General features: G+C 39.4%; 1 protein-coding gene across 1 annotated transcript in view; it reads right to left on the bottom strand.

Moving 5' to 3' along the window:
• The window catches only part of LOC126235995 (esterase E4-like), a 107,413-nt gene extending 89,257 nt beyond the window's left edge, over positions 1-18,156 (bottom strand). The window contains exons 1-3 of the mRNA XM_049944992.1: positions 17,876-18,156; positions 11,327-11,455; positions 5,274-5,433 (exon numbers count right to left, since the gene is read on the bottom strand). Of these exons, the coding sequence (XP_049800949.1) occupies positions 5,274-5,433; positions 11,327-11,455; positions 17,876-18,133 (547 nt within the window). The 5' untranslated portion in view covers positions 18,134-18,156. The remainder of the gene's footprint in view (positions 1-5,273; positions 5,434-11,326; positions 11,456-17,875) is intronic.
• Between the last annotated feature and the right edge of the window lie 546 nt (positions 18,157-18,702).

Genomic DNA, 18,702 nt, shown 5'->3' with positions numbered 1-18,702 from the left:
CAAGAAAAATAAAAATAAAAATTTGTCATTTGTTTTCCCAAAGCCTGCCTGTCCATCTGTCTGTTGAGAGCCCTTTTTCTCAGGAACAGGTAGACATACCAAGTTGAAATTTCTCACATATTAATGTCTTTGGTCCCTTGATGGTGAAAAAACTTAAGCTTCTAAGTCAATGCAAGTGAAAGATATGACTATTTATGTCAAATATTTTGATAGACTACAAACTCGCTCATTACAACATATAGGGTACTACCTGTTCATCTTGAATCATGAAATTTGGCAAGAAGCAAGGTTTCACAGTACAAGTAAAGGAAAAAAATCATAACATTGTTTATTTGTAATTATATCACATGAAAAAAATATTTTAATCATTGGAAACTCCAGTCAGGAATATCAACAATGTAGGAAAAGACAAGATTCCTACGTACTGTAAAGAAGACATGTCAAGTTGCAGAAGGGCACAATTAAAATGCACTTACATAAAGCTTTTGGCCACAGCTTTCATCAGTAAAAGTGAGACACACAACCAAGCATACCTCACACACGCACAATCGCAAACTACAGCATCTAGAGCCAGAATGCAACTATCACATGGGATGCAAGCAGCTATCCAGAGGGGCGGGGAAGGGGAAGGGGAAGGGACAGTAGTGTACTGGTGGCAAGAGAGATGAATACTGTCTGGTGGATTGTGCAGGGACTAGAATGCCAACAGGCACAGCATCATGAAGTTGTGGGGAAGGGAGGTGGGGGAAAAAAGTAGCAAAAATGGAGAGGAGTGTGGAAAAACAGGCAGATGTGTTGGCAGAGGGCCACAAATAAACAGGGTGGGAGATGAGAATGGGGAGGAGATAACAGGATAGAGGGGGTGGAAACTGTCCTATCATCTCCTCTCCAATTTTATTTCCCACCCTGTTTATTTTCTGCCCTCTGCCAATGCATCCACCTATCTTTTCTGATTCCCCTTAGCAAGAAGTTTGTCAGGACATGGCATGGGATATGTGTCAATGACAGACTGAGCATTGACAGAAATGTTGAAATCAGCATGAAGGCATAACCATCCTGATGGTTTCTTTACAATGACTAACAGGGTAACCCATTCACTGGATGCAATCAGTTGGACAACCCCAGAGGCCGTGAGGTGGTCAAGCTCCAACTTGACTTGGTCACAGAGTGCAATCGGCACCAGGTGATCCCAAAAGAAATGGGGTCTCACTGAAGGTTTCATGGTAATGTGAGCTTTGAAATTATTGGCACAAACCAAACCTTTAGAAAAGATGGTGGAAATTCACAGCATAAAGAGATGAGTTGTGTATAAGGCACTTGATCAGAGACGAGATTAACTTCATCGGAAATAGTAAACCCGAAAAGGTTAAAGGTGCCCAAACCAAACAAATTTTCGGTGTATGCATTATTCACCACTGGAAAAGTCAGCAGATGAACCACAGATTTACATGTGACTGGGACTGAGAAACTACCTAATACTGGAATGCCTTGTTTATTGTACGTGACTAATGTACATGACACTAGTGCTGAAGGGTGAGAACCAAGTACATATACGTATGCAAGATGAATAATGACACGGCAGCACCAGTGTTGACTTTCATGTGCAAAACATTCTGATAAACGTTGACATCAATAAAAAGCTTACCAATAAAAAGATCTTGGAACTTTGCATTACAAAGAGGAGCAATGCGGCCCGTTTTGTTGCACTGGCAGCAAACGGCACACCGCTTACGACAATCCAACCTATCATGAGTGACACAACACAATGGACAAGAGGGAAGTGTGCAGCACTTGCATTGTTCATTACCGGGCTTGCTGTGCTGCTGCTGTGGATGAGGCTGCTGCAATAAGGTGGGCCGGCCCCCTTGATGTTTTGCTCACACATGAACTGCTGCTACCATATCGTCCTACAAATAGTGGGGGGAAGCGAGCTGAACTTCTGTAACCTTATACCATAATTCAGTTTGAATACCCTTAGCCTTCAAAACCTCAAATGATAGGGAAATAGTCAGAACATTGGAGGGGAGGGGTTTTCACATTGAAAGGTCCCTCGCGATCGGGGACCAACCAAATGACTGCATCAGGAACCGTTTGGTTAGCATATGATTCCTTATATAGATCAGCAACAAAATGATGACATCTTAAACAGTGAAACTCAGTAGTCAAAGTCTTATAGGAATGTTCCGGTTTCTTGCAATACCAATAGAACTCAACTCGAGCAGCAATGACGTGTCCATTTACAGCAGTACTTTGAAAGAAGGTCGAACATATTATCAAAAGAGAGTGAAGATGGATCCTACAGGGGAAGCCAAAGGAGTTGATGTATACAAGGCAATAACCAAGCCAAAAACAAAGGATGGCACAAGAAAACATCAGTCAATCCAAATGCATGAAAATTCATCAGTCAATCCAAATGCATGAAAATTCTGCTGCAACTGTTTTTCATAGGCTTCCCATTCCTCAACAGACTCAGTGTACACTGGAAACAGCAGGGGATAAAGGAATGGGGTAGCAACTGGCATTTCAGATGACTTAGATTGAGACAAATCCGAACTGGCCAAAACAGAGGCAAGCATTTGCAAAACATGGATTGTGTTGTGCTGTGGCAGACATCTTATACTGTTGACTGAGACACTGAAAGACTGCAGTACAAACCCTTTGCTGCCAGTGTAAAAACACATCAGTAGCAGCGTCAGACATCGTAGACGAAACATAGGACCAACCACAGAATGAAAACTGCATGGAGAACAATGCCACACTCATCATCACTTGTATTGCAACATGGACAAACATCACAACCAAGAACATGGGTACAACTTTATTAGTCTGTGCCATGTATGCCAATCACCATAATATACATTGAACACAATAAGATAAGGCAAACGTATGCAAGCAGTAATAACTTGGTAACTGAGCATGAGCGCAGTTTGGCAGGATTTAAATAGGCAGTCCTCCATGGCAGGCTTTATAGGAGTCCACACAGTATTGATCTTTCACACCACATTCTTGCAGATGATGCACACTACTAATGTGTGCGGCTTTCAAATGTGCAAGCATTACTTCATAACATATATCATTGCTACATTTTCCAGTATCCCTTGTCAACATATTTTTTTGCAGTTTTTAGTGTAACTTTCCTATGTCATTCCTGAATAACAACGTTTTCTTAAAAACTTCCTTCTCTTTTGCAATAAAATTAAACCTCTGTATATAAAATTTGATGGAGCTTTATTTGAGCCCACGTTTGTTGCCATAGGTACAACTTATATTTGAATATAAGCCACTGAAACTAATTATGATTAACTGAATGAATCAGTTCCCATCTGAGTAAAAAGTAACAATGGATTATGATTATCACATGTAATATGATTGTCACATACTACATTCACACCACTGCAAGTACAATGTAAATCAGTGATGTCCTAGAATTGAACTTGTGAGCAGGGTTCTGGCTCGCTGCCAATAGCTCTTTCATTTCGATGCACACTTCCCCCACCACCATGCCAAGCTATCAGAGTGTGAGGAGGGGGAAGAGTGGGAAACTTGAAGCCTCTGTATTTAAATGACAATGCAGTTGCATTTGCATATGATTTGATTTAATATTTCTCAACACAGGTCACAAACAAAATTTAATTATTGTTGGCACACTGAAGACATAATTTTTATCTGGTAACAACTGCCACCATATGGACAGATGAAGACAACTTCACACACTTTCACGCTCATGTTACCACATATTCATGACTTATTTAGTTTCATAATTGAAAAAAAGCCTTTCATACACATTTGTTGATTGAAATATTTTATCACGTTTGCAACCTCATTATTGAGATGTTGAAACTCTTCCCTAGGAAAATAATGTAGATCTCCTAGACAGTTGCAATGTCAATGAATTTGTCTTTTAAATAGGAATTATATGCAGATCAATCAGATACATCTGCAAATGCACAGGGGCGCTTTCAACTAAAATAGCAAACACACTTAAAAACAGCTCGAAAACAGATGTAAGATTGGCAGTGTCCTTGGGTAACTATTCTTGTATGTCTTTCAAATGCCACAATGGATTTTTCAAACCTTGCATTTTCTTTAATGCCAGTGAGCTTATGGGAAATTGAAGTGTTTTTTGTTAGAATTTGTCCCTTCCACAAGATGATTTTATCTTTAAATCCATCCCCATAAAATCACAAATAAGTTGTTTCTTATCTTGCAGTGCTTTTCTGTGAGCTGTGTGCAGTCAAGTTCACTTAAAACGCAAGGTTTGCAATCTATTCTGGATGTTCTGATTTTCACTCTTTATAGAGGTTTTAAATCAAAAAATTGTTCCAGGCTTGCCCCTTGACTTGAAAAACATAATTTTCAGTAATATTTAAAAGTCTCCATACTCTATGTTGAGTTCTACTGACAGTGGAATAATGCAAGTGACTTCACAAAATTTTCATGTTCGTATCACCAATTTCATCACGTGTTCCATGCTCACAAATTTAGTGTAAAATGCTCCTTGATGTACAGAACAATGAATCCCATCTGTCAATGGGTGTAATATTTTCCTCTTTCATAGTCAACTAAATCTTTAAATTCTTTCTGCATGGTGTTGTCATGTCATTCCATAGCAAATTTATGGTACCCGATGATTATGCGACTATCACACACATCAGATACTGAGAATTCTCATCCTTCTTCTCTAACATTCCCATTCATGTTTTAAGCTTGTGACAATACACTGACAGACTGTCTTTTTTTGCACCAACACCCACTGGACCTGTGAACTTTTTTTATACCAGGAACAAATGGCAAAGGGTAAACTGGGCTGACACCGTGATCCTGCCAAACCAAAGAAAGACATTCCAACCAAAAAATGTCGCAAAGCCAAGCCTCAGTCTGCATGCAGCCCACACTGCTCATGTGCAGTTTGGCACACCGTGGCTGGTCCAGGTGTAAAAAAACTAATGAAAAGTAACTTAACAATAATAGTGAATTTATGCAGATAAAATGATAATGTTTCCCAAATCATCAACTATAGTTATGTACAGAATACATGTTTCTTAAAGTATCACCCTTATACAGTAATGGTCTAAAATACAACAGTTTCATTATGGACTTACATGGTGAGGTATAAACCACAACAAAAACTTACACACCCACACCCACACCCACACCCGCACGCACACGCACGCACACACACACACACACACACACACACACACACACACACACACACACACACACACACACAGAGAGAGAGAGACTCCTATTGCTGCATTTGCTCAACATACCCAAAGCTCCAAGCCTGTAGTTGATTGTTACCAGAACAATGTCCTCATCCATCAAATACTGAGGACCATACAAGTCACTGGTACCACTGAAGACGTAATAAGCACTAGGGTGAAGAAACACTATCACCGGTCTCTGAGGATTTCTAGTGTTATGTGGCAGCTGTCATGACAGAGAACATGTTATGATTCATACTCATAGTGATAGGTACACAAATGTAATGGTCTTAAATAACTTGTACACAAGGTTTGTCATACATATCAGACTAATATGTACATCAGACTAATAAACAATTGAGTACCAATACTAATAACACTGTTCTACAAAAAAAACTTTTTTTCTATTTCTGATAAAAAATATTGTGATCCTAGTTGTATTTTGAGTGCTGAATTGAAAACTGTTTTTGGTTTTATTCTGTCAGGGATAGTTTATGAGTAATCGCAATTTTATTTCTCTTTTCAGTTTCTGATATAGTGCAGCAAACGTGAGGTGAAATTCGACAAACAAATGCACATCTTTATGATGTTATAAGTTCATCACATTAATGGAGGGTGGGATCTAACATATAACACAGTAACCTATGTGTATACACTTTGAAGCATTTATTTGACATGAGAAATTGCAGAAAATTGACAAACAACTGCCTTGTAATGCACATCACTTTTTTCTCTTGTATTGTGAATCTTTCTTCTCTCGAATGATATTCCAGCAATAATCTGCTAACATAGAAGGTACCCACTTCCCTTCATAGCGCCTTTCTATGGTAGAAATGTCTTTATGGAATCTTTCCCCATGTTCATCCGATACGTCACTACAACTCTCTGTGAAGTAGTCCAGATGAGAGTCCATCATATGTACCTTCAAAGACATATTGCACCCCAAATCCTGATATGCTTTGATCATATTCTTCACAATTGCTTTGTAGTTAGTAGCTCTTTTTCTTCCGAGGAAGTTTTCCGACACCATCTTGAAACAGTCCCATGCGGTTTTTTCTTTATCAGTTAAACATGCTTCAAAATTTGCATCTTTCTGCAGCTCCCTGATTTGTGAGCCCACAAATACACCTTCCTTTATTTTTGCAGCTGAAAGACGGGAGAATTTGGTAGCTAGATATGCAAACCCACAGCCTGTTGGATCCATGGCCTTCACGAATTGTTTCATCAGGCCAAGTTTGATGTGAAGCGGTGGAAGTAGTATATATTCAGGAGCTACCAGACTTTCGCCAACTTTCCATCTCCGCCTAGGCCATTTCTTTTTCACAAAGTGAGAATTTCGGTCTCGACTATCCCACTCGCAAAGAAAACAGGCATACTTTGTGTAGCCTTGTTGCATTTCCAGTAGCATAGCAATTACCTTGAAATCATCCTTTGTACGAATTCGTAATTCTCTTTTGTCAAACTAGCATAAGCTACTGGAACAGAGGGTATTTTATTTCCATTATGGAGCAAAACACCCTTCAGACTTGTTTTCGATGCATCTATGAAAAGTCTTCACTCCTGTGAAATATAAGTGAAGTTCAGCACTTTCATCAGGCCAGCAACATCATTGCAAAATGTCAGTGCTTCGTCAGTTGAAAAATAAGAAATAAAGGCATGTTCTCTGTGCCTGAACACACTGATTTTAGTACTTTGGTGCAGTGGATTATACTCTTGTAATCTTGAACCAAGCAGCTGCGCCTTTTGTTTACTTAGCCCTAGATCACGTACTAAATCATTTAAATCTGCCTGTGTTAACAAATGTGGCGATGACTCACTTGTGCAGTGATATAAAGAATCATCATCTGTGATTTCTTCAGTACTACTTATTTCACTGTCACTCGGAATTTGATCTCAAGCTCTTGAAGGTACTGGAAGGTTGTCCGAATGCCGCACTGGCATTCTCGCTGAAGGCAGATCTGGGTAAACAATGTGCCTCTTCGACTTTTTGTTTGTAAAACCCTGAATTTTTGTTAGACAGAAATAACAATCAGTAACATGATCCTTAGGCTCCCTCCACACCATGGGAACAGCAAACATCGCCACATTCTCTTTACCTTTCCACCACTGAATTAGTTTGCAGTAACATGTAGCACAACAGAAATGTGGTGCCCATTCTTTATCTTGGTCTCCACCTCTACTCCAAAGTAATGTTTGTATGCTTTCTTTATGACTGAAGAAATTTTCTTCCTATTTCTGGCAAAAGTGAACTTCCCACAGATGTAGCAGAAGTTGTCCGGCTTATATCGACATCCACGATGACGTGGCATTTCTGCAAATTTAAAAATACCGCTTTGGTAATACACCTGTATTAACTTAATAGTAGGGAACTAGAGGAACGCTGATGTGTAAAAACAAGCCTTCAGCACCAGGCTCAATCAGTTTACACACAGGAATTAAAAAATTCATCCGTGCTCGGAAATACGACAGACAGTTACTTGTCAGCCAAAACACCCACTCGTTAAGATTGACACAAACTGCGGCTAACACCACTGTTGTAAACTCGATGCACCTGCCCCTAGGAGGCGTGAAGCTTTACTGCCGAGGCAGCGACCGGCTGTCGCCGTTCAAGTTAATGAGATGTTTCAGTTGGTCTTAATGACATAGGTGTGGCGGGGGTAACCTAATGATGTCTGATTCTTCCCACCTGCTGTTGCAGAAGAAATTATCACGTTCTATCACTACTGGATGTGGCAACATACCAGTATTTCTCCAAAACATCTCTGTGTTTGCCATGAATTGTGAAAAAATTGTGTGGATGGATATGTGTGTGTGTGTGTGTGTGTGCGAGTGTATACCCGTCCTTTTTCCCCCCTAAGGTAAGTCTTTCCGCTCCCGGGATTGGAATGACTCCTTACCCTCTCCCCTAAAACCCACATCCTTTCGTCTTTCCCTCTCCTTCCCTCTTTCCTGATGAGGCAACAGATTGTTGCGAAAGCTTGAATTTTGTGTGTGTGTTTGTGTTTGTTTGTGTGTCTATCGACCTGCCAGCACTTTCGTTCGGTAAGTCACATCATCTTTGTTTTTTATATATATATATATATATATATATATATATATATATATATATATATATATATATATATATATATATATATATATATATAAAGAAAGATGATGAGACTTACCAAACAAAAGCGCTGGCAGGTCGATAGACACACAAACAAACACAAATATACACACAAAATTCAAGCTTTCGCAACAAACTGTTGCCTCATCAGGAAAGAGGGGAAGGAGAGGGAAAGACGAAAGGATGTGGGTTTTAAGGGAGAGGATAAGGAGTCATTCCAATCCCGGGAGCGGAAAGACTTACCTTAGGGGGAAAAAAGGACAGGTATACACTCGCACACACACACACACATATCCATCCACACATACAGACACAAGCAGACATATTTAAAGACAAAGAGTTTGGGCAGAGATGTCAGTCGAGGTGGAAGAGTAGAGGCAAAGAAGTTGTTGAAAGACAGGTGAGGTATGAGTGGCGGCAACTTGAAATTAGCGGAGATTGAGGCCTGGCGGATAACAAGACGAGAGGATATACTGAAGGGCAAGTTCCCATCTCCGGAGTTCGGATAGGTTGGTGTTGGTGGGAAGTATCCAGATAACCCAGACGGTGTAACACTGTGCCAAGATGTGCTGGCTGTGCACCAAGGCATGTTTAGCCACAGGGTGATCCTCATTACCAACAAACACTGTCTGCCTGTGTCCATTCATGCGAATGGACAGTTTGTTGCTGGTCATTCCCACATAGAATGCATCACAGTGTAGGCAGGTCAGTTGGTAAATCACGTGGGTGCTTTCACACGTGGCTCTGCCTTTGATCGTGTACACCTTCCGGGTTACAGGACTGGAGTAGGTGGTGGTGGGAGGGTGCATGGGACAGGTTTTGCACCGGGGGCGGTTACAAGGATAGGAGCCAGAGGGTAGGGAAGGTGGTTTGGGCATTTCATAGGGATGAACTAACAGGTTACGAAGGTTAGGTGGACGGCGGAAAGACACTCTTGGTGGAGTGGGGAGGATTTCATGAAGGATGGATCTCATTTCAGGGCAGGATTTGAGGAAGTCGTATCCCTGCTGGAGAGCCACATTCAGAGTCTGGTCCAGTCCCGGAAAGTATCCTGTCACAAGTGGGGCACTTTTGTGGTTCTTCTGTGGGGGATTCTGGGTTTGAGGGGATGAGGAAGTGGCCCTGGTTATTTGCTTCTGTACCAGGCCGGGAGGGTAGTTGCGGGATGCGAAAGCTGTCGTCAGGTTGTTGGTGTAATGTTTCAGGGATTCCGGATTGGAGCAGATTCGTTTGCCACGAAGACCTAGGCTGTAGGGAAGGGACCGTTTGATGTGGAATGGGTGGCAGCTGTCATAATGGAGGTACTGTTGCTTGTTGGTGGGTTTGATGTGGACGGACGTGTGAAGTTGGCCATTGGACAGGTGGAGGTCAACGTCAAGGAAAGTGGCATGGGATTTGGAGTAGGACCAGGTGAATCTGATGGAACCAAAGGAGTTGAGGTTGGAGAGGAAATTCTGGAGTTCTTCTTCACTGTGAGTCCAGATCATGAAGATGTCATCAATAAATCTGTACCAAACTTTGGGTTGGCAGACCTGGGTAACCAAGAAGGCTTCCTCTAAGCGACCCATGAATAGGTTGGCGTACGAGGGGGCCATCCTGGTACCCATGGCTGTTCCCTTTAATTGTTGGTATGTCTGGCCTTCAAAAGTGAAGAAGTTGTGGGTCAGGATGAAGCTGGCTAAGGTAATGAGGAAAGAGGTTTTAGGTAGGGTGGCAGGTGATCGGCGTGAAAGGAAATGCTCCATCGCAGCGAGACCCTGGACGTGCGGAATACACAAATATCCTTTCGTCTTTCCCTCTCCTTCCCCTCTTTCCTGATGAGGCAACAGTTTGTTGCGAAAGCTTGAATTTTGTGTGTATATTTGTGTTTGTTTGTGTGTCTATCGACCTGCCAGCGCTTTTGTTTGGTAAGTCTCATCATCTTTCTTTTTAGATATACTTTTCCACGTGGAATGTTTCCCTCTGTTTTATATATATATATATATATATATATATATATATATATATATATATATATATATATATATATAGTATCCCTGACAATGATTTTTTGTTTACATATTTGAATTTCCCATGGTAAAATGGTCTAGAAGCACATACTTTAATATCAGAAATAGAACCCATGTCGAACAGTGTAATATAACAAAATGAAAGACAGCAAATACAACCTTTTAAATCACACCCATTACTATCCCCTACACTTCCCAGGTACTTGTAGGGTCTGCTTGAAACACATACATCTTCATCTGCTCTGGCCTTACTGCCACCTTTCTTTTGTTACTTTGGCCCAGTCTTCTTCCAATGCTTTCTTCTGCTCCTTTCAACCACCTTGTCCCTTGACCATCCCCTTGGCCTCTTGCATTCCATCGTCATATTGTCCATCTTCCTCTGCACCTTCTTATCATCCACTCTCCCTGCATTCCCATATCATTCTAATCTTCGCATCTCAATCTTTTCTTTCAGAGGTTCCTCTTGTGTTTTGTTTCCCAACTTTTCCATTTTTGTTACAACTGTCCAACTTCTCAGAAACTTTATTTTACTTTCTTGCACTTACTTTTTCTTGTATTCATGGCACAGGCTTCTACAGATTGAAATCATAATTGGTGCTTTTCTATGAGACTTCACTGTTCATATTGTGACTTTCACAGTCCTTATTTCCTTCGCTTTTTTTTTTTTTTTTTTTTTTTTTTTTTTTTTTTTTTTTTTTTTTTTTGCCAATCCCCAGTAGTTGAAACTTTCACTGTTTTTAGCTACTCCATACCCAGTGTTATTTTGGTTGTACATATATTTTTTTTCTTGTTGTGTACACCAGCTCACACTTCTTTGCATTAAATTTTAGACTATTTATTACATAATGTCTATAAGTTTGTGCTAGTAGTTGTGTATCTCAATAATACAATAATTAATATGAAATACAGCAAAAAGAAGCATAGGCTGAATGCAGTAAATGGAATTTACATGAAATATTTATAGCATACTAATTCTCTACCACTGGAGTCTTCTTACTCACTTTTGTTGTATACACATTGAGAAACAAACAGTCTTCTGACGTATCATTAGTGTTTTGTGTTGAAGGACACGTTGAACCATCCTTTGTTGCATTCTTTACACCATCCCATGGCCTAACTGGCACTGGTGACTGTAAAATTCAAAGCTTAGAGTGAAAAACTATGTTATCTGCTTACTTATGTATAAATGATGTATAATTTATTATTTCATCAAGTGTAATTTGATGTATGAATAGCATTAAGTAGTATAGTAAAGAAAATAATTAATGTTTGAAAACATAAAATGCATGATAAAAAAATCTACTCACCAAGAAGCAGCAGCAGGAAAAAACATAAAAGATATTTAACATGCAGGATTTCAGAGTCAGTAGCTCCTTCTACTGGAAGGAGGGTCGAAAGGAAAGGAAGAGGAATGAAGGAGAAGGACTGGTGAGGTTCAGGAAAAGGGGAGAATACAAGAAAGTCACCCAGAACACTGGTCATGGAAGACATACTAGATGGCATGTGAAGGAAAGACTAATTGCTGGTCTCTGCAAAAGCTGATATTTGAAAACTTGTGAACTTAAAGGTGGAAGAAAGGGTAATAAGCAAGACAGAGATTACTGAACAAACACCAGGAAAGAGTCAATAAGAACAGAAAGTGAAGTACATTGTTAAGTGGCAGACAGAGGGTGGGGTAATAAGACAGGATGGACATAATTTTAGGAGGTAGCAAAGTTTTTGAGAACTTCACAGGCAGGAACTGGCATTACAACTTTTGCATGGTTCTTACCACCCACCTGGTCTAAATGTACATTAATTTCTATAGTCACAGTTTCTTTTTAGTAGATATTCATTTTATTCCCCCACTTTATTTTCTGACCTGTCTATTTTTCCCCAACACCTTTACCTGCCTCTCATGTATAATGCACTTAGCTTTCCGCTCTTATTGACACTTGTGTGGTGTTCATTCAGTAATATCTGACTTGCTTATTACCATGTCTTCCATCTTTAAGTGCTGAGGTTTTCGAATCTCATCTGGCACAGGCACTAAAATCAGTCTTTATTTCTCAACCCATTCAGTAAGTCCATATTCTCACCATTTTGCTGAACCACACTAGTGCTTTTCTTTCATTCCTCTTCCTTTCCCTTCAAACTTCTGCCAGAAGGAGCTACTAGCTTCAAAATCTTCTCCGTTTCCATATCTTTTATGTGTGTTTTCTCCTGTTGCCACTTGGCGAGTAAAATTTTATCCATCTACATTATTTTATTTTTGCTACAGTGTACAAATCAAGATTCTAAGATTTCCCATCTTTTGTAAGGTACGCTTTGACTTGCACTCTTTCTTCATAAGGTCTAAGGTACATAATGAGTGCGTAAATGAATCAGATCAGACATTTCATTGGGCATACATGCTTTTATATCATACTCCATAGCCATAATTATAGAAAGTTAGAGCATATATAAAAAAAATCTTTTTAAAAGTCAATCTAAAGCAATTTACCTAGCTTTCAAAGCCAAATAAAGTGGAATGTTTAATGTATATAATAAATTAAATAATGAGGCAATGAAAGAAGTAAGCAGCACAAAACTTTTAGGGACTATTAACAAACCTAGATTGGGCATTGAAGTAGCTTAAAATGAATGGGCAAATCTGTTGGGATCATTGGTATATACAGTGTACAAGAGAGACCTCTTCTCATGCAGGATATGTGAACCAAATCAGGTAACACAATGGTTAGCACATTGGACTCGCATTTGGGAGCACAGTGGTTCAAATACACATCTGGCTGCCCCAGGCAAATGTGGGGATCGTTCCTTTGAGAAGGGCATGGAAGATTTCCTTCTACATCCTTGAAACATCGTGAGCTTGTGTTCTGTCAGTAACATCCTCAATCTCAATGTGATGTTACATCTTAACCTTGCTTGCTTGGATATGTGAGGATAGTATTTTTCAAATTTACAATCTGTAAGCAGATAGAATTACAATGTTTCAGACGATTCAGATTCCGCAATGTGATTAGTAATCCAGTTAAAAGCCAATAAGCCATAAACACAACGTTCTAGCTTTATGTTAAAACTGACTGTGAGGAAGAAAACAGAAAAGCACATAGTTGTGTAATCAATTTTTGTTTAAAATTATACATAAGAAGAAATAATATATAAGGGAGAAACAATATGCTTAATGTTTAAATGTCGTGCTATTGTAGTTAAAATTAAGGGAAAAATATGAAGCCACACATTTCCACAGCACAGCACATGCTTTCTCAGTTTGTTTTAACAGAAGATCTGCACATTGTTGTTTAAGAAAATATATAGCCAACGTCCACCTGAACGTTTATTACAGTATTGTACAAAAATCTGAAGTCAGTTGGTCAAGAAGTTTTCAGATTTTTCATAACTTTCCCTATTATAGATTATATAAAATTATGTTTATTAAAATATGTAGCCAACATCTGTCCAAATGCTTAGTAGAGCATTGTGTAAAAATCTGAAGGAAATCAGTCAGGAAATTTTTGAGATTTTTGCTAAGAATGTTTCCCCTTTATATATTACATATATGTTTACACATCATTCATATAAAAAAATATTTAGCTTATGTTTGTCAGAATGTTTATTAGAACACCATGTAAATATTTGAAGGGATTTTTGCTCACAACTTTTCTCTGATTTTTATATAAATCAAAAAGTATATACCTTATGCCTCCCCAAATATTTGTTTTGCTACAAACTTTTCCACTTTATGCAGGGTGTCCCATTTATCTTAACCAGCCTAAATAACTGTTTGTGCAGATGAAAATTACAAAATGTCTAAAGCAAATGTTCTTTTGCCGTCAGGGAGACATCAGTCAGCATGATTGCCTTCATTGTAGATTTGTTTTTTACAAGGATATGAACAGCGGTATGACTTTTTTAAATGGCACCCTGTATTTTTTATTCGGTAAGACATTTCCTCTCCTCAAGACCTATTCAAAACTGTATCACAGTGCACCTTTCACTGAAACACAACATTCCATTGTAGCTTTGTTTTTTACAGTGATATGAACAGTGGTATGACTTTTTGAAGGTAGGCGAAATGCTACGCAGGCAGTGGAACTGTGCAGAGAGCGATATCCTGACAAGAACCCATCTTCCTGAGATGTTTTCTCATCTTGTTGCGACACTTCAGGAAACGGGAAGTTTCAACCCACGACAACACAATCATTGTAGCACTCGCATACACAAAGCTGCCAAAGTTATTGTTCTTGCTTCCATTGCTATGAATCCACATGTGAGCACACGACAGCTTGAACATGAGATTGGCATTCCTAAAACCAGTGTACATCATATTGTTACACATCACTGGTTCCACCCTTACCATGTACACCTACATCACGAATTGCATGGGAATCATTTCCAGAATCATGTACAGTTCAGTCAGTGGGCACAGCAGCAAATCCTCACCAACCCGAACTTCTTCTCTGATGTTCTATTTACTGATGAATGTTCCTTCTCAAAAAAAGGACAGGTAAAGACAAGGAACATGCATTATTGGTCCAGTGACAACCCACGATGGCTTAGACAGGTGGTACATCAGCGTCAATGGTAGTGTAAATGGCACAGCATATGTCAACTTCCTCAGACGAATTATTCCTCCTCTTCTGGATGAAGTGCCGCTAAGAACCAGAATGCTTATGTGGTAATAACACAATGCATGTCCAGCACATAATGCCTTGTGTGCACATCGTGTTCTGAACTGAAGTTATCCTACCAGATGGATTGGTCAAGGAGGAACAGTTACTTGGCCTGCTAGGTCTCCTGATTTAAATCCTCTGGACTTTTTTCTTTGGGGATGCATTAAAGATGTTGTCTATCGTGATATTCCAACAACTCCAGAGGACATTCAGGACCGTATCTTGCTTGCTTTTAATTCTCTTCAGCAGACAACACTGGAAGCAGTAAATAATTCTTTCACTCAATGAGTGCACCAGTGTATCAGAGACCAGGGTCACCACTTTGACCACCTTTGAATGTTCTACTCCTGGGCAATGGTATGGGAAAGTCAAAGTCAATTTTGTGTTATATCTTTACTTGGCCTTCATTTGTTTTCTGTCAACTCCAGCAAGTGGACGAGTTTGTGATCCAGGGCTAAAAGTCTATGTTGTGTTATGTAATTACTAACGTTGTGTTTCAGTGAATGGTACACTGTGATACATATTTGAAAAGGTCTTTAGGAGCGGAAATGTATTACTGAAAAAAAATACAGGGTGCCATTTAAAAAAGTCATACCACTGTTCATATCTTTGTAAAAAACAAAGTTACAACAAAGGCAATCATGCTGATTGGTGTCCCCCTGACGGCTAAAGAACATTTGCTTGAAACATTTTATAATTTGTATCTGGACAAACAGTTATTTAGGGTGGTCAAGATAAATGGGACACCCTGTATAGTACCAGTGTGTATATATATTTTGCTCTATATTTTATTACAATATTGTGTAAAAATTTTAAGTAAATCAGTCAGGAACTTTTTGAGAAATTTGGTAACATCATTAAACAACATCTTGTCTTTATGTATTAGTATAGATGAGTGAGTATTAAATATCAAATTAACCAGAGTCCTTGGGCAAAGAATACATAAACAAATAAATACATACACTTGCTAGGTATGTGTGTGAACATTCCCTCATTCATTGACACAGTATGGGACAGAACCCTAAGTTATGTGGAAGAGGTGACATTATAAATCAATTGGCAGATGCAGCAGGCAACCAATTACAGTTAGGGCTGGTATGTTCACTGGAATTCAGATTAGTCTAGATTACTTTATTATATGCAGTATCTACACCAACAGAAAAAAAAAAACAGCTCGTGTAATTTGAAAGAGAGTCACTGCTCTTCTTCTTACACCACATAGCTGCTATTTTTATATAATAATTCAAATTAAGTATTTATATAACTTTGCTCAAAACATTATCAGCTACTATATGCCAGGGAAGTTAAAGTCTTTTTACTGCGAAAACCACAGTTAATTGGAATTTACATCTCTGAATCCAAATATTCTGATAACTTATGGAAGGAATGGCTAATGAGGTACTCTTTAATTTCAAATATTTGGGGATTTTCAATTTTTTGCCTGGTGTCTGCCTGTAGATAATTAGGGAAATTTGTATCAGAACATTAAACTTTTCTTCAAAATTTGGCCTCTATTTTACTGTTTCAGTTGCACAGTTATTTTTATGATTGCTGGTTTCAGTGTAGTAGTGGTGTAAGAAACCTGCTGTAACCACATGGGCATGGAACTATACATCAGAATGTTAGTCAACGTACAAATCAATGTGCAACAGGGATGGTGAAATAAAGGATACATTTTGAATCTCAACATAGTTGCAGAATCTCTCAAGACGAGTAAGTTAGCAATAATAAGACTTCTACGAACTTCCTACATGCTGAAATAATTGTAGGACAGCAACTTCTATTTATCAGTACAACGAAAAACTGGGCAATGTTGCAAATTTCACTTATTTTATTCACTCGATAACTAGTTTTGGGCGCTGTAACTGTTCGTTTGCACATTTTTGACATGGTTTTTGCATTATGGGAAATAACAGTATGACTGTCTGTTATGATGTTTCGAAAACGGATCCCGGCCCAATATTAGTCACCGAAGGAATAAAAAATGTGAAATTTGCAACTTTGGCTGGTTTTTTGTTGTACTGAATAAAACTTATGTCAGAAACACAGACTTAAACACATACGCTATGTGGAAATTATTTGTACTTCCAGTTTTGTGGCTGTGAATTGCATGTGCCTACCTACATTTACTCCTGTTATTAATCAGAAATATCATTTGGTAGTGTGGCAAATAAGTGCAAGTGAAGAATGTTGTAATACGTCTACTGCTTGCACAGCTCTTTTAAGTCTTGATTAAAACCGCCCAAATTCTAAGCTGGGTGGGGTGGCGACATCTCACAGTTTTCATAGTTCACAAGAAACTGCTCTCGGTACACTAACTTGTTCTGGCTTTAGTCTAACTGTTACTGGATTGATACATGTCTGTTTGACAGCTAGGATGTGAGTTCGGTTTGTGAAGTTTTTATTAAGGGGGCAACTACCCTCCCTTCCCCCAAGCTGGGGACACCCTCGAGAGCTGGCCTTCTGTATAAAATAAATCTATCTCGCCCTGCAAAAGATCCCACCATCCCTTTCCTGTCGACTTCTTTTTCTGTCTTTTACGTGTTTTAGACGAAAACGAATTCGTAGTATGCTCTCCTATCCCCTTGCAATGCTGCCAGCCTAAACTATGAACAGATAACTGGGCAATGTTAATTTATCTCTGCCATGCAGAAGAGCAACTATAATTTTAAAATTGGCCAGCAGAGGTAATGAACACTTAAATATTTTTTGTAAAATGGAAGTACAACATACCATAACTGAACAAAACGAGACAAGAATCAACATTCAATGTTAATTAAAAAATGCTTCTAGGTTGGCTACGCCCAACACTTACACTGTTTGCCCGGCAACATTTTGACTTTCGTCGATCCTGATCTAGTGAACCAAAGATAAAATGAATAAGCACCGTAGTAGTACCTTGAAGCGTAGTTCTCCGACGGGCGGCTGTGCGTAACGCACTCCACGGAAGGAAAATATCGATTTGCCATCTAGGGACTGCAGTATGCTTCCCCGCAGCCGGCCTAAGGGCGTCTGAACCTCGGGAAATTCCGACGCTGACGTCGACGTCGTCTTGTTCCTACAGTTAGAAGGCGATCTGCCCCTGCCCGTGTTCCTATCGCAGGCGACGAGGCCCACAGCACACAGCAGAACAGCGAACAGAGCTTCTCTCCTCATGTCTACTGCAATACTGAACTGCGCCCGCTGTCGCCAACTGCTGCCCGTGTTGCCGACGCAATAGTTCCAGGAACCGCACGCTACACTTCCAAGAGTTCCCTTCTGGCGTAGCCAAAGTCGTACTTGGCCATAGATTTCAGACAAGCGCTGAAAAAACACCACCTTGCTTCCAGTTTTCAAGTAAGACAAACGGAATGCGATTACTGTATGTCTTACTGGAAACGTTGACCATTGGCTGAAATTTATGAAGTATCATTTCACACAATACATTTTCGGTTCAACACTTAATCAAGAGACGTATAAAGCATTTAGACAACCATATGGTCCCCAGTCATGACGAAAGTGAAGTTCACGGGACTTTTTTAATGTAAGAACTCTACCTATATCAGCCACACGAATTCATTACAGTACAAACAAAACCGGAATCCACTGATCGTTATGAGGTAATTACGTTTTACAATAGACGCCTCCACATTTGCTTCCTTGTGATGTACTCCACTCCTACAGATGCCATGATAATAAAAGCAGTGGGTGATTTCCCTAAATCACTCCAGGCAAATGCCGGGATG

The sequence above is a fragment of the Schistocerca nitens genome, chromosome 2 (assembly GCF_023898315.1).
Source record: "Schistocerca nitens isolate TAMUIC-IGC-003100 chromosome 2, iqSchNite1.1, whole genome shotgun sequence".
NCBI classification, from domain to species: Eukaryota; Metazoa; Arthropoda; class Insecta; order Orthoptera; family Acrididae; genus Schistocerca; species Schistocerca nitens.
Note: the sequence above shows the minus strand (reverse complement) of the source record. Positions and strands in the feature narration are given on the sequence as shown.